Genomic DNA, 15,682 nt, shown 5'->3' with positions numbered 1-15,682 from the left:
GCAATGTGCCTACAGATACGCTTTCGTGTGAGCTCCAGATATGGACGCTTAATTCAGAAAGGCAGCGGCGCCATAAAAGCAGCACTTGTTGAACTTCAACCGCCGGTATTTCCCCAATATTGCTCGAAAATAGTTGACCCGTTTCTAAGATATCTACAGACATCGGTGAAGGGTGAATCGTGTTAAGAGCATCAGTGGTATACTGCATGGTATCCACATTGCAGATCAGAGCTATTCTGGAATATAACATGTCAGCACGGATCTTTGGGGGGTCATTTACCCACAATAGGACTACGATTCTGTGTGTATGAAATTCCACCCATATTTCAACAACGTCTTGTACATCACCAGTGGGGACGCATCAGGATTGTCATCTGGTGTTCCGTTGTGTTTAGAGATAAGAGCAAATGTTGTTTCCATGCTAGTGATGATGTTCACCAGCCATACCATCGTCCATCTCCCGGAATAAGAGAACTCGCACACACTACATATTATGTTATATTCTTATAGACGTTCTAGATGATGATCTGTTGTTCTAGACGATGATATCTTGTTTCTTAAATCGTGTCAAGTACGTCCAGGACATTGTTCAACCCCTCCTTCTGCCACTTTCTTATTGTGTATCAGGAAAACGATGTACTCTTCCAGCAAGGTAGTGAACGCCAACAGGATTCCCGTGCTCGACATCTTCCCTGATCGGCATCATCGCCGAGCCAATGGCCAGAGTAGCTGAAATTGATTTTCCCTATTCTGATCTGTTCTTCCCTTATACCCATAAGTAACATATAGTAATGCTCTCTGTCGTTCCTTTTTGATTACAGGCATCATTGCAGCTTGCTGGGTGGCTGGCGCTATCATCGGCTTCCTTCCTCTCTTTGGCTGGCATTCCAGAAATGTAGACGTCCCATTTGAAGATGAGATGTGTCTCTTCACGGAAGTGATGGATTACAACTACCTGGTGTTTCTCTACCTAGCTACAATCATCATTCCTGGCCTAGTGCTGGCGGGCTTTTACGCTCACATCTATCAGATTATTCTTAGACAGGTACACGATAGCATCCTTCAAGTTATTTTTCTTATTAATTGTTGAAGTTTCATACTTTGTTTATAAAGACTTAGAAACTTGGATGGAAGGCTGATAAACAGAACTGAGAAATGAGCTTATACCTTTAGTGTGAGATTCTATGGTTGACTGGCCATAGGAGTAAATATGTGAGTGACATTATGACTGATACTCTGAAACAGTGAGTGAACTGAGTTTCGTTCTACACACACACACACTCACTCCCTCAATCACTCACACACACTACATATTATGTTACATTCGTATTGACGTTCTGTTGTTTCGTAAATACGCAGCCCTTTTTACGTACACCAATTTCTTTTACATTGGGAGGCCACCATTATTGCAAAGCAGTTCAGCGTGATTGAACACGGGGTGATACAGAGAGGGCAAAGCATAAATGCAGTCAAATAATTAATTTGGTTAACATATATACAGTATATATTAATATTAAGTGTCATATGTTGATAATATAAGTAAAGAAGTTGAGAAGTAAATTCATTATAAAATATAATAATTTCTCGTGATTTTCTCCAGGTAATCAATGACTAGAGAATACATTATTTCTTTGTACGGAAGAACTTTCTTATAGAGACATCAATGGGACCTGCTAAATTGTGTCATTATAAGCGAATGTCGTTTTAACAGCATTGGTTGAATGAGGTGAAAAATTACACAGAACAAAACTTAATTGGGCTTATTTTAGATTTTACATATTTACTCTTAAACCTGACACTAAAGTGCAAAATTGAACTACCCATAACATAGAATACAGTATTAAATTTCACGAAAGAATTTTAACTTGCACATTTAAACTCATAACTACAGTTCAGTATGTAGAGTACTCACCAATTTTCTTCACTTGGGAATAATAACGCGAAATGTTTTACCATCTTCTTCTGCTTTCGCAATGTACACGTTCTAGATTACGTTCATTTAATGTGCATTACAATTTCACTGCACCCTCCCTAGCTTCGTAGCTTCGTAGAGGATGTTCCCAACTCTGGTGGCTTCTGAAGCATCCTTGGCTATTGGCGTAGACACTTCAGGCCTTCTTCCCTCTTCCTATTCATGGTCACTGTGGCACTTATTCTTCACTTACAATGCCGTCATCCGTTTGTGTCCCAGTTTTTACTTGGCCGTCATAACGTTTCATAGTCACGTTGTTTCAGAATGTCACAATCTATCAGCAATTCATATGATGGCAAATTATCATTACTCTCATCGACATCATCTTTAGATTCATAAAGTTCAAGAGATAAAAGTGGTCTTAAAATACTTTGTTTCTTAGAAAACTCCAATCCAAATTAAGGTTGAACTAAAGTTCAGATATGTTCATGTATCAAGCAAGGCTGAAAAACACACTTTATTTGTAAGGAATATGTTGGTACCACAGAATGAATCATGAAAGAGGCGCTTCCCGCCCCTGCTACACTTCCATACACTAGGCTAGATATTGTTTGAGTAGCCAAGAGGCAAGAATATCAGCAGTTTCGAGACCTTTCATGAATAATTAAGACACACCCACAGGAGTTTATTGGATATCTTAATGTTACACATCAAAATCGAAGAAGAAAGACACGATTGGTCAAAAATTAATTACAGAAATTCGGGATTCTCTAAGTTCAAAACTGGCGGAAAGAAAATTTTAATATTGCCAACCCACAAATGAATGATCGAATAGTAAAGAGAAAATTTATGAATACAAAATTTCTTCAAAAGTGTTCCTTCACTTCGCACCAGTGCAGTGCTTGATAATAAGGAGTAATATGCACATCATACCTTAGGTTAAAAATGAATCTAAGGCAACAATTCATAATACGCTGCAGTTTCCTAGTTTGTTCGTTAGTAGCGTCTACCAAGATAACATCACAGTAGTCAAGGATAGGAAGAATTAGGGTCAGTGTTAATCTTTGCCGCATGTTTAGTGGTATAATATCTTTATTTAATTTCAGTGGGTGTAGAGTAGCAAACACCTTCTGACTTACGTTTTTGATATGTTTTGTCCAATTTAGAGCTTCAGTCATATTCACCCCAAGATTTCTCACTGTTTTACTGTACGGAATCGTGCTATTATTTAGTTGTAAAGGAGGAATGATCGAATCGTTGATCTTGTGTAGGAGCTTCTGGGAACCGACAATGATAGCTTGCGATTTTGATGGATTTATGAGAAGTCTGTTTGCGAGAGCATATTCACTGAGTTTTTTCATGTCACCATTTATGCATTTTACTGCGTTTGGTAATTCGCTTAAGCTGCAATGGTAATAAATTTGGAGATCATCAGCATATAGGTGATAATTACACGTTTTTAGAGAAGATGAAATGTCATTGATATACAATGTAAAAAGCAACGGTCCTAAAATACTACCTTGTGGCGTGCCAACTTTCCTTGTACGCCATTCTGAATTTCTTTCGCGAGTTATCACCCGCTGTCTCCGATCTTTCAAATATGACGTAAAATCTTCAGTACTAAAGGGTCAAACAAGTAGGATTCCATTTTCTTAATTAGTAGCTCTAAGTCTATTGTATCAAATGCAACACTGAAATCCAGTAGCGTTAGTACTGTAAGTTGTCGTTGTTCCATAGCTAGTCTGATGTCTTCTGTCACTTTAAGGAGAGCCGTGGCAGTGCTGTACCCTTTCTTAAAGCCCGATTATAATGGGTCAAGGAGAGAATAGTTATTTAAATATTTCAATACTTGCTCGTACACCAGTCTTTCCAAAGCCTTAGAAAGCGCTGGAAGAATAGAAACTGGGCGATAGTCAGAGGTCAGTTTAGGATCGTTTATCTTGGGCATTGGGATGACATTAGCTTGTTTCCAGAGTGCAGGGAAAGTTCCATTTCTAAGACAGTAATTGAATATATGTGTGATAATCGGGTGGATAGCGCCTATTATATTATGTATGAAATGTATAGGGATGTCATCTACTCCTACTGCCTTAGATTTAATAGAGTACAGTACTTTTTTAATTTGGTTGCTAGTGACCTCTTGGAATGAAAATTGAGGACGGTTAAGTGGAGGGATGGCTGGTTGATTCGTATTTAATTCTGCCTGATTGATTGGTTTAAACGCGATTCGTTCTTCAGAGAAATATGTAATAAGCTCGTCTAGGGGAACAGTTGGTTCACGTTGCTGTTGTTGGCCTTTTACAATACCAAGAGAGCGTAGTTCATTCCAGGAATTCCTGGCATTCAGTTTACCTGAAAGACAGTTTAAGTACTTAAATTTCTGATTTCTGATTTCTTGCTTAATTCTGTTCCTAAGTACCCGATAGTTTTCAAAATCGGATTCGTTACGGGTACGTTTATACCGTCGGAACCATGAATCACGGCGAGCCATCAAATTCTTAATTTCGTCATTTAACCATGGGCAGGGGGGGACTCACTTTCACTTCTCGTTTGGGAGCGTGTTTGTCGTATAGACTAGTAATGAGGGAATTTAGTTTGTCTATTTTTGCGTCAATATCGTCTAGTAGTAGAATATCATTCCAGGGTAGGTTGTAGGCGTCATACTTCAGTTGATCTAAATTAATATCTCTTATATTCCTACAAGTGGTGAACTTAGGTTTGTATTTGGGTATGCGAAGAGAATAGGATAAATAAACTCGGTAGTGTGTTGAGATCGATGGAACAGGAATTTGGCCGTGATTTAAGGCTTTCTGGGGATTGTTTGTTGTGATTAGATCGATTAGTGAGTGTGAAGTGTGATTTTTGCTATATATATGGTTGGTAGGATTTAATGGGAGAATCGTAAGGTTACAGGAAAATAGTATATCAAGTAGTTTGTCCTTCTGAGCTGATTCTTTCAGTAAGTTTATATTTAAGTCTCCTAATAGTACGATATGTTCGTAAGTTGGTACTAGGTTGAATAAACAAGCTTCCAACTCCGTCATGTTCACTATATCTGGAGGTTTATAAACTACGGCGAAGAGGACTTTCGTCCCTTTAACGGTGATCTCCACGAACATGAACTCTTGTCCCGGTTGAGTGGCATTTTGTGATATGCATATTACTCTACCTCTCAAGTCATTTCTGAAATAAAGGGCTACACCGCCACCTTTCCTACCATCCGTTCTATCCCAGCGGACGAGTTCGTAATTATTAGTATTTACCATGGCGGAAGGGATAGTAGGCCTTAGCCAAGTTTCATTAATACAAAAAACATGTACGTCATTGTCGTTAACAATTGTACATATTTCATCTATGTGAGCAGGGAGAGAGAGAGCGTTCACATGGTAACATTGCAAACCATGTGGCGTGGAGGAGAGAGCCTGTCTCAATAAGACACTTGTTGCAACAGGGGGTTGCGGACCGGAGCCAGGCTCAGGTAGCGGGCGTTGAGCTAACATTACAAGGGGATTATGTTTAACTTAGATTGACAGAAACAATGGGTACTCACCGCTGCCTCCCGTTGACTGTTGCACACACACATTCACACTCCCATTTTTTTAAAAATATACACATAACTAACACTATTTGAGGCAAATTTGAAACTCATGGTAAACAAGAGTCCTGTTACATATTTTAAAACTAGCCCTATTATAACACATTCACTCATTGTCATTGATTCTGTGCTCCGCTACGCTGCCTGATGAGAACGTTTATGTCCCTAGGAGTGATCAGAGTGGTTTTCTTGCCGTCTGGTGTAATTACAGTCACACGTTCATCCTGTGTATACACATTCCGTAGTCCAAATGCGTCGCGTGACTTATTCAAAATCCCTTTTCTTGTTGCTGTGAGGGATTCCGTGACCATGATGTTTGTGCCCTTCAGTAGTCGCTTCGTCCGCCAGACTTGGTCCCGCTGATGGTATCGCAGAAACTTCACAATTATTGGCCTGTTCCCAGTGGCCACTACGTTGGCAGTCGTCCTGCGCTGGCCACCCAATCTATGACATCTATCGATACCGTCCATGCCAATATCTACCTTGAGTCTATTCTTAATGACGTCTATAACAGCCCCATAGGTGTCCTCTTCAGGTGATTCCTTAACCCCATGTATCAGTAGGCAGTTTCGCCTACTGTACTGGGCTGCTTCATCAGCCATCTCCTCTTGTTTATCCATCCTTTGATGGATCTCCGCAATGGCCTGCTTCATGTCAGCTATCTCAGCACCCATGGAATCTCTGAAGTTCTTAAAGTCGGAGCTTAGGTTGGTGAGCAGCTCCTGGGGGTTGGCTGCACTGCGGTCGGAAGCCGTCATGGCTTCCTCCAAGCGAGCTTGAAATTCAGCCATGCGGTTCTCGTACACTGACAACCTCTTCTCGACGTCCTTGAGAGTCATTTTGACCGTTTTAAATCAAAACGTGCACTTAGTGATGACGGCTGAACACACACAAGGAATCCCAGCTGCTAGTTATCTTGATAATTAGGCAGGTAAGTGCGGAGCAAGTTTACACGTGACTGGTCGTAGTCGTCACCTTTCACTCCGTTGAACAGAGGTTTCCCCACTCCGCCTTCCCATATCTCCTCTACGGACATGTTTAAGGTAGCAAGCCACAGTCGAGACCAGGGACCAGAAATCAGTCTAAGCTCGGGCGCTGGAGATAACTGACACGAAACCAGAAGTGGTTTTAAGTAAAGATGACTTTCTGAAATCTACTAAAGTACCAATAACGGACTTCAACATTCTTATAATTTACCACACCTGTTCATTATGTCACAAATTCACAATCATTAACAAGTTTATACAACGTAAACAAAATTGGATATACATATGAATGGTTAGGCCTAAATGTGATTTGACCGAGCTGGATAGCTGCAGTCGCTTATGGCCTGTTTACACGCGGACAGTAATTTAGTGGTAACTAAATTTTTAACTTAATTTTAAGTGACTTGCAGCGTGTGAACTTTGACTTTAGTGGTAAGTGGTAAGTAAACGATTAAGTAACAATTTAGTCAAGTGGAATAGAATCCAGTCTATTTTTCCTTTCAAGTAGACTTCTCACCAGCTGCGCGCGCACCCATCGGAGTAGTGGGTGAGCACTGTACTTGCAACTTACCACGTGCGAACGGGCGCAATTTAGTCAAGTTCATAAGTTGTGGGTAAAGCTACGGAGCTGATCATCGTTGTGAGTTCCTCTTTTCTTTTGATCGTTCATTCTAATTGCCGACAACAATGGCTAGATGGAAAGAAGCTTTTAAGTCACTGCAGAATGGAAACAATACTAATTATTGTGATAGGTTTTTAATGGGTATTCACTGAAATTTAAAAGCAATAAACCTTTGATAATAGTCGTTTTGCTAAACAATTGCTTATATATAATATTGTAACCAATATGTGTTTGTATTTTTCCTTACCTGTATGAAATCTTTCAGAGCAGTATATATATATATAGCTTCAATATACTTCCGGAAACACTAGATATACTGGCTTTGGAAACTCTGAAGAAATGATGAAGGCTTCGGACATTATTTCCCGTCGCGAGCATGTACAGCACGATATGCAGTTTCAGCTTTGCTGATAATGCACTACGCATGATGGTATCTGTCTTTTGTATCATTGGTTCAACTTTATGCAGTAACTCAGTAAATGTTACTTCTGACATTCGCAAGGATAACATATATTCCTGTCGATCCTCCTCGGCTAATTCTTAAAAGAGAATTGTACTTGCCCCGAGATTATTCCTTCTGGTAATCCATTTTCGCTCCCATTCTCTTTTTCTCCTAACTTTGGTCACCTCATCCTCAACTTCCTCTAAAATGTTATCTAACACGTTGTTGATGGCCGTCCATCTTATCTCTGATCTAGTTGACGACACAGGAACGACTGAATCACGTGGCTTGAGTGACAACCTGCCATGTACCACTGTACTAAACGCTGTCTTACGTTTAAACAAGCCTACGTGAGTTAAGTAGTAACTTACCACTTACTACTGTACTAAACACTGTCCACGTGTAAACCAGCCATTAAGTGCGGCCGGTATCCAGTAATCGGGAGATAGTGGGTTCGAGCCCCACTGTCGGCAGCCCTGAAGATGGTTTTCCGTGGTTTCCCATTTTCACACCAGGCAAATGCCGGGGCTGTACCTTAATTAAGGCCACGGCCTATTCCTTCCAATTCCTAGGCCTTTCTTATCCCATCGTCGCCATAAGACCTATCTGTGTCGGCGCGACGTAAAGCAAATAGCAAAAAAAAATGTGATTTGATAGAATCTGAAGAATTTATTTTAGAACGAAATATGTCATTCTCTTACTAATACTATTTTATAACGTTCTAAATGTTACATTTAATGTTTCGACAGACTGAAAACACGTATAATATATTAAATGAGTCGACACAGAAAAATAATGGCTTACTTCTTAACAAAATCATTTTCAAGAAAATTGTTACTAACCAACGTTATGAAACGAGGTGTTTAAACTGCCCGCCTTCGTTGTCCACATATCGTTAGCACTTCGTTCAGAAACTGTACTTCACTCGCTGTAGTTCACGTTGCGTAATGTTGTCAGGTTTCTTGGAGGACATTTTGCTTCATTTCTTCTGCGCTGCCCATTTTGTACCTTAGGCCGAACATTTTCCGTAGCCTGACGTCTATTGTAAGGAACATGGTTTGTTTTATGACCTGGATCTTTTACACTCGTCTATCTTTTTTGAAGTCGTGTTTTTACATAACGGGCTGACTAAGCTAGCGCATTTGAATCATAAACAAACACACGTTGTGCAGTAGTAAATATGTACTAAGCCAATATGCAAAACAAACAGCTCACATCTCACAATCGCTTCTTTCAATTGGTAATCACTCGCTCACTAACTAGCTTGCCTTACATCTAAAGCCAGGACAGATGCGAGCGCACCTCTCATGCAATTAACTTGGCAACTACTCTCGCGCTCGCCGATAGGAAAAGCACCACGCGGCTGGTCCTTAATTCAAACGCACAAACTGTACTATAGTTGTTTGCGTAGTTAGTAGTTTTTTTTATGAAATACTGACATTCATACGAATAGAAATATCCAATAGAATATTTCAATGCTAATTGTTGCAACGTGGTTTTCAGATGCTGTCAGTATTTCAATTTGCAATTACATACGGCAGATTAAAGATCATTTTGCTGTTTTTTTTCTGATTAAAGGAAATGCAGCTATACATATCCCTTGGTATTGAATATAGGTATGTCAAATCATGTAATGTTTAAAAAGAAACAATTCTGTAGATATGAATTTCCAGTTTTGTAAAATAATTACCCATAAAAGTACCATTTTAATGGATGTTAATTACAATCCCCTCCTCATGCAATGCCCAATATTTCTTTAAAAGGATTCTCGTAGTTGATAGCTAAATTGCTCAACATAAGCAATTGATGAATATGTCGGTATAATTACGTTTAGACAACGTTAGTCTGAAGATCATGAAACTAGGGAATAATTAAAATTCCGTGAAGATTTCTAATTTTAAAGAAATGATCTATGGTATTATACTCTATAAGAGCGTAAGTGAATGGGTAAGTCAAGTGAGTATGGGTGTTCGATAACTTACCTGTTATTCCTGTCCAGAATGCACCGCCTAGCAGCCGGAGAACATGCGTACGGTTCGGTAGCCTCAAATAAATAACTAAAAGGCTCTTAAAGATCTAAATGGACAGGAATTTGCGTAAATGAGGAACAACTTGTGATAAACCAATTTAATAAATGAAAGCACAAAATAAGAAAATACATTAACATCCCAGTATTTACATAACACAACACACTAAAAGTAAGTGCGATAAATACCAAGAGGTGGCAGTTAAATAAACAACACATTGAGTCTTCGGGATGTTGCTTTACCACTTGAAATCTTCGATAAATGTGAACAGGCCCCGGGTGTACAACACCCTGGCATAAAATAAATGAGTTGTAGTGTTAGGACTAGTAACGCTTCGCAGATCTATAATTAACACTAGAAAGTTCCCTTACATAAGGGATGTTTATACAAACGTACACAAACACAGGACTTAATTACTCCCACCAAAAACACAGAGCTTACTGTGGGCGCGACCCCACGAACACAGAGGAGTATGAACTCTCGACCCCTAGTAACTTGCGTGTTACATCACTTTCTAAACGACAAACAGAACAATATGACACACTTGAACAGCTCAAATAAATACACACAATGATGCCCACAATGAGGCATCCAAATCCGTCACCTGTAATAAAAGCACATAAAAATGGAAAGGAAATACTTCACATGCAGACTTCTAAGACAAAAGGTCTCCCGTGCTAGGATGTTGGGTATGTCACCTACCGGGAGAGTGGATTGAGGAGCTCTCCCCAACGAGCAAAAAATGTAAACAAACACATCTACACGACCTAGTTTCCACTCAGCTGATGCTGTCTCGATAAGACCGGGACTCTAAATCTTCCGCTCCCCTACAAGAGCGCGTATACACGGGCTTGCAAAGGCATTCCCTGACACAACGAGGGATCATTCTCTTTCATAAACACAAAGGCTCAAGCGCCTGACCTCATCTCGGGTCTACTTCATTAAATAAGAGTACCCTCATGTACTAATTCATCATAAATGCTATGGTGCGTTTTTCATTTGGCGCAACATCTCATCCTTGAGTCCCAGGTTCAAGTCAAGTGCATAGTGGTGGGAAAACTCTGTCGGAAATTTAGATAATCTTTCTGTTCCGACGTTGCAACAGCTTATACACCGCATAGCCCAAATCGCTGAAAATCATGCATGCAAAATCGTGCAAATCCTGACATAAATTTAACTAACATTTTACTGCCTTCCCATACATCATCTTACAAGTAGCAGAACTTTCCCTTTTGAGGACCTTTACGTTACAACTGATACGTTAACATGCATAAAGAATAAAATGGAATATTTCCCTAGAGACAATTCTATGTTACACATAGCTCTCACATTTCCCGTAAATCATAACTAGCTATACAATTCCCACAAGTCCTCTGGAAGTTCCCTAATCGCCATAAGGGCTTACTCAATCTCTTGATAATATTATCAAGTCTCCTGAGGAGCTTATTTAACCTCCTAACTATATTACACAGCTGTCAGAAGGGCTTAACTAAAATCTTATCTACATAATTAATCAAACAGCTATCTGCGAAATCATTACTACCCCTACTTTGACATATTTCATAGGGCCTCGACGAAATTTCTCCACCTTCTTTGATATTGCAAAAGTCGTCTCCTTAAAATCCGGCCGGCATAAATTTCGTCCGGTTCCTGTAATAAGTTTAATTCAGGTGTGCGAGTTATTAGCCCATATCACCCAAGTCCAGTGGAGGGGCTGCCTCCTGTCTGCGCTAGACCGCAGGATTTAGCCTTTAAAGATCCCTCTTTGCCACAAGGCAGTGGTTTCTTCTTTGTTTATCCCCAAGAAGAAGGGCCGCCTCCTCCGCCAGCTTCGCTGTACCAAAGGACTCCTTTTCCGCCGTTGTTGCCGTTGAGGTCTTCACCAGAGCCCCGTTAGCCGTCACTTTTTAGGGTTCCCGTAGGGCCTCCACGGCTACCGTAGCGGTCATGGGGCACACACATTACCCACTCTACATGACCCTTACAGGCAATCCCCTACTTCATGCCGTTGCCCACCTCCCACGACGTGGACGAGGGGTTGGCCTTGTGGGAGGCTTACTACCCCTAACACATGCCAAAACACCTGTTGACTTAGCTCATTGCTGATGAGCTCTCTGGTTCCCCCTTCTGGACATGGCTACTCCCTTTTAGCCCATCATGATGAAGCTGTCGCCCTGGGTCGATCCTCTTGATCACGTCTCCATTGATGGCTCCATCATGAAGTCATCTTCGTGAGGTTAAGGTCGAAAGGTCTTGCGCTTAACAGCTCTTGAACTCGATACAGGTCTTCACTGCAAATTAATGGCTAATTATTTGACAGCACGGCACTACCGGCACTTCTACTCAGTTTCACAGGCATAAAATCAGTTACTGGCGATTTGCAAAGCTGAACATCATTGTTCTCCGTCGACTGCTTAACCGCGCACGAATCTGTGTGTAGGCTAACTTTAACTGTAAGCTGAAAGCAAAATTATTATTACCTATTGCTGAACTACTCACACGCCTTAGTCTAGCGGTAACAATATTATTTACTTTTGTCTGTACTTCCTGCTATACCACACATCGTTCTATATTTACACGGTTGCCCGTACCGCTTCCATGATGAAGTCTATGCGTATGGCTTTGTCTCTGGTCGGATAATTATTCACTCGCGACCGCACTGTAAAGTGTCTGAATGTAATCGTTCGATTGCACTGTTACTAATAAGTTCCCAAATCACTTCTCAGCTGAATAAATACCAGGGCAACTGCACTGAGGTAAGCTAAGTCTTAGTCCTAAGCAAAGTTTGTGGCGCAATTACTGTAACCGACGGACATACTCACGACACGCACAGAAGTAAATCTTGCTACAGACTGAGATACCTCACTCCAGATCACTCTGTTCTTATAAGGAGCATCGAGCCAAGCCACGCTAGGGGACTTACCAAGAAACACTCTTAAGATTGGTATGCAGCTACTTGACTGTTTCCCATGGTGTGCGCGCTAATGCTGAATTATAGAATTCGTTATTTATTAATGGCATGAGACACATCAAAATGTTCCTAAAATTCCGAGGATCATTATTATCTTTTTATCTCTTCTAAGAGCCTTCAGGGAGAGTAGATATCGCTCAATTCCTGCAAAGTGACAAGCCTGTTTCGCGCCGCTTTAAGTTTCGTTAAGGTGGAATGGTAGTTCCCCAAACAAAATCCACATATTCCTGTCCTACTCTGACACATCTTCTGTCTCACACGTACAATGCCAAGCCCGTTCTTGCGGACTGCAGCCAAGCTTCTGCGCCCAATATGGCTTCGCGCCAGTAATCATTGTGTCCTATTGTGCAACATAATAATTGCATTAAATATCGTTTTTCTCCTCACGAACAGTATGGTTCAGTATGTTATTTACATAGCAATGTTTGTTCTTATTACATCAATTGTTATGAGAAGTCACGAAGCGAAGAGCATAAAAATGTAAAAATTATAGTCCAATAACTCCCACTGACCGTAATATTATTTCCATTTCATACTGACTTATTGTCTGGGAGCAAACAACATATTAAATTCCTTTAATACTAGAAACAAGTATCTCGTTACAACTTGTGCACCCTCTAGCTTAAAATATGCACCTCTCTTGGTCACAGCAGGGAACTGTGAAGTTATTGGACGAATAGTCGAGAGACGAAGCACATAGGCATTCTATTTTCGTGGGCGAAAACCAGATACATCTGTGTTCAAAGCAGATATGATGTCTGTCCTCTGAAGGTGGAAATGATGCCTGAATTCTTGAAATCCTTGCCGAGAAATCAGCTTCAAACACAAACGCGCCGTTGGTTTCAGCCAATGTCACCGTAGTGTACTTGCTTTGGCATGATCCTGTCAGCTCAGAGGCTTGTATTCAAACAGCTATCCTGGCGAAGATTTATTCTTCGACTGGTGCTCTCATGCCGGTCTGAAATCACATGCAGATATAGCAACAGTGCGGTGCAAAGCCCATTTGAATTCACCCGCAAAGTGATCTGATTGGTTAACTTCAGCAGCTCACAAAATTCCAACGGTGCGAGATATCGAATTATTTCGTTCAAATTAGTTATCAGTATGACCAGCACTTTGAAGCTGACATACCCGGTTCACGTTCTTTCCGACCATATTTTCATTATATTTTCACTGCCGTTGCGGTCAGATCCTGTTGCACTGGCCAGTGTAACTGTACACTACCCAGCAGTGAGAGTAGATTCTACCGGGCGCCCCAATCACAGCGGTTTCTGGTGTATTTGTTTCGAAGTAGTAAAATATACTTATTTTCTAAATCGTCTTGTATATGAATTTTGATTAATTTATATTTCTCTGTTCCAGATACGTCAGATTGTGACCATGAATCCTATGCCCTCCGGAGCAATGTCTACTAGATCTGTTGGAGGCACTGGCACCATGCTTCGGATGCTCGGCGCTGCGCAAAAACGTGAAGTGAAGGCAACACAGAATCTATCTATTATTGTACTCTTTTTCATTATCTGCTGGTTTCCACTGTATACCATTAATTGCTTCCAAGCGTTTTGTAGATCCTGTTCTGTGCCTAACACTGTAACATCATGCTGCATTATTCTGTCTCATCTTAACTCTGCTGGTAATCCTTTGCTCTATGCTTATCATCTACGTGACTTCCGAGCTGCACTCAAGAATCTCTTCCGTGATATGTTTGGTATTTTTGGTGATAGAGAAGATCCCCAAAATGCTAATGGAGTGTATTTAAGACCTTCTATGGGATCACAAAACATTTTGCATAATCATGTTATTAATAACCACAGCCGAAATAATAGTATGCAGTCAATTCAAAATGTAGGAAGGATCGGCTTCCCTGGGCGTCATGTTTATTCTGATACACCTAAGCTACGACTATCAAAAATGATGTTACCATCTACTTCAATACTGAATGCCAACAATTTGTCAATGACGTCTGTAACTTCTGGCTTGTCGACTGTTCACGAGACTGCTGTGTGTGTTCCAATGTACATAAACAGGCACCAAGGAATTAGTCCTGAGCCACCTAAGGAGGTGTGGACGTTAGGAGATAATCGGCCTGTTCCTGAAGGTGAACCCTCTCAAATGCACTCGATGGACGTCATCTCAGACTGCCCGAAGGTACAATCCGCTAGTGGTACAGTTCATCTAGAAAGAGATAGTAGCGGACAGGTTAATTCTGCTTACATTGAAGATGGTATGCACCAGGATGACGAGGATATAATAGGGTATTATAATGAAGACGACGAACAGGATGCGGATAACGATGAAGAGACAGTAGTATCAGCACAAAACCCATCTGTTATTTCTGCTCTCAATGAACGTCCCCTTAGTTATCAGGACAGTTTTAGTACATGTGACGAAACTGTAAAAGCTTCTTCACGGAGACCTATGTCCTCAAGGAAGTTATCAATTACAGAGAAACAAACACACTCACTAAGTGTTTGCAGCCCTTTAACCAATGGACCAGAGCAGGAATTTCTACCAAATTCTCCCGGTGGTCATATTTTACTGGTACAAGCTGAAATAAATACTTGTGAAGATGACCACATTCAACTTTCGCCTCGAAATAGCAAGATTTCTATCATCGGCAATGGAAACAGTGAACTGAAAAGGGGAGACCTGAATGATGATAGTAAGCCGATTAATTCTGAAAGCCGTCGATTAAGTCCCTTAAAGGCTGTGAGTGATTTCCTGCTAGGTAGCGGTGTTAACAAAGCTCATCGGGTGAAAGATCTAGATTCAGACATATGCCGCGTAAGTATGCCTGGAGAAGAAGCAAGTAATTCCTCACACAGTAGCCAACGTCGTAACGGCCAAGTTATTCAGATATCTGACGAGTCTTCAGGAAACACCTAAATTATTTGAAGAGGAAAGCATATTGCATGTTTTTATTCAACAAGTCTATGGTTACTTCGAGCACATGTTGCGGTTCCTGCTAATGAGGATCAAGGTGACCATTCCAATTTTAATTCCTTAATATTCCATCCATGAAATGGAAATTGGAAATGTTTTAATACGATCCTTTCCTGAAGGGCTGTGTACATATACAATGATAATATGGAGCATTCAGGCTGAGTGCATTATCGGATGGTTATCG

General features: G+C 40.7%; 1 protein-coding gene across 1 annotated transcript; it reads left to right on the top strand.

Moving 5' to 3' along the window:
- Nucleotides 1-634: 634 nt before the first annotated feature.
- AdoR (Adenosine receptor) lies at nucleotides 635-15,441 on the top strand. Its single transcript, XM_067140163.2, has 3 exons — nucleotides 635-725; nucleotides 822-1,045; nucleotides 13,918-15,441. Exons 1-3 carry the CDS (start codon nucleotides 635-637, stop codon nucleotides 15,439-15,441), a joined length of 1,839 nt encoding a protein of 612 aa, XP_066996264.2.
- Nucleotides 15,442-15,682: the final 241 nt, after the last annotated feature.

Source organism: Anabrus simplex, chromosome 2 (genome assembly GCF_040414725.1).
Source record: "Anabrus simplex isolate iqAnaSimp1 chromosome 2, ASM4041472v1, whole genome shotgun sequence".
Lineage (NCBI taxonomy): Eukaryota > Metazoa > Arthropoda > Insecta > Orthoptera > Tettigoniidae > Anabrus > Anabrus simplex.
This window is presented reverse-complemented; position numbering and strand designations above follow the sequence as displayed.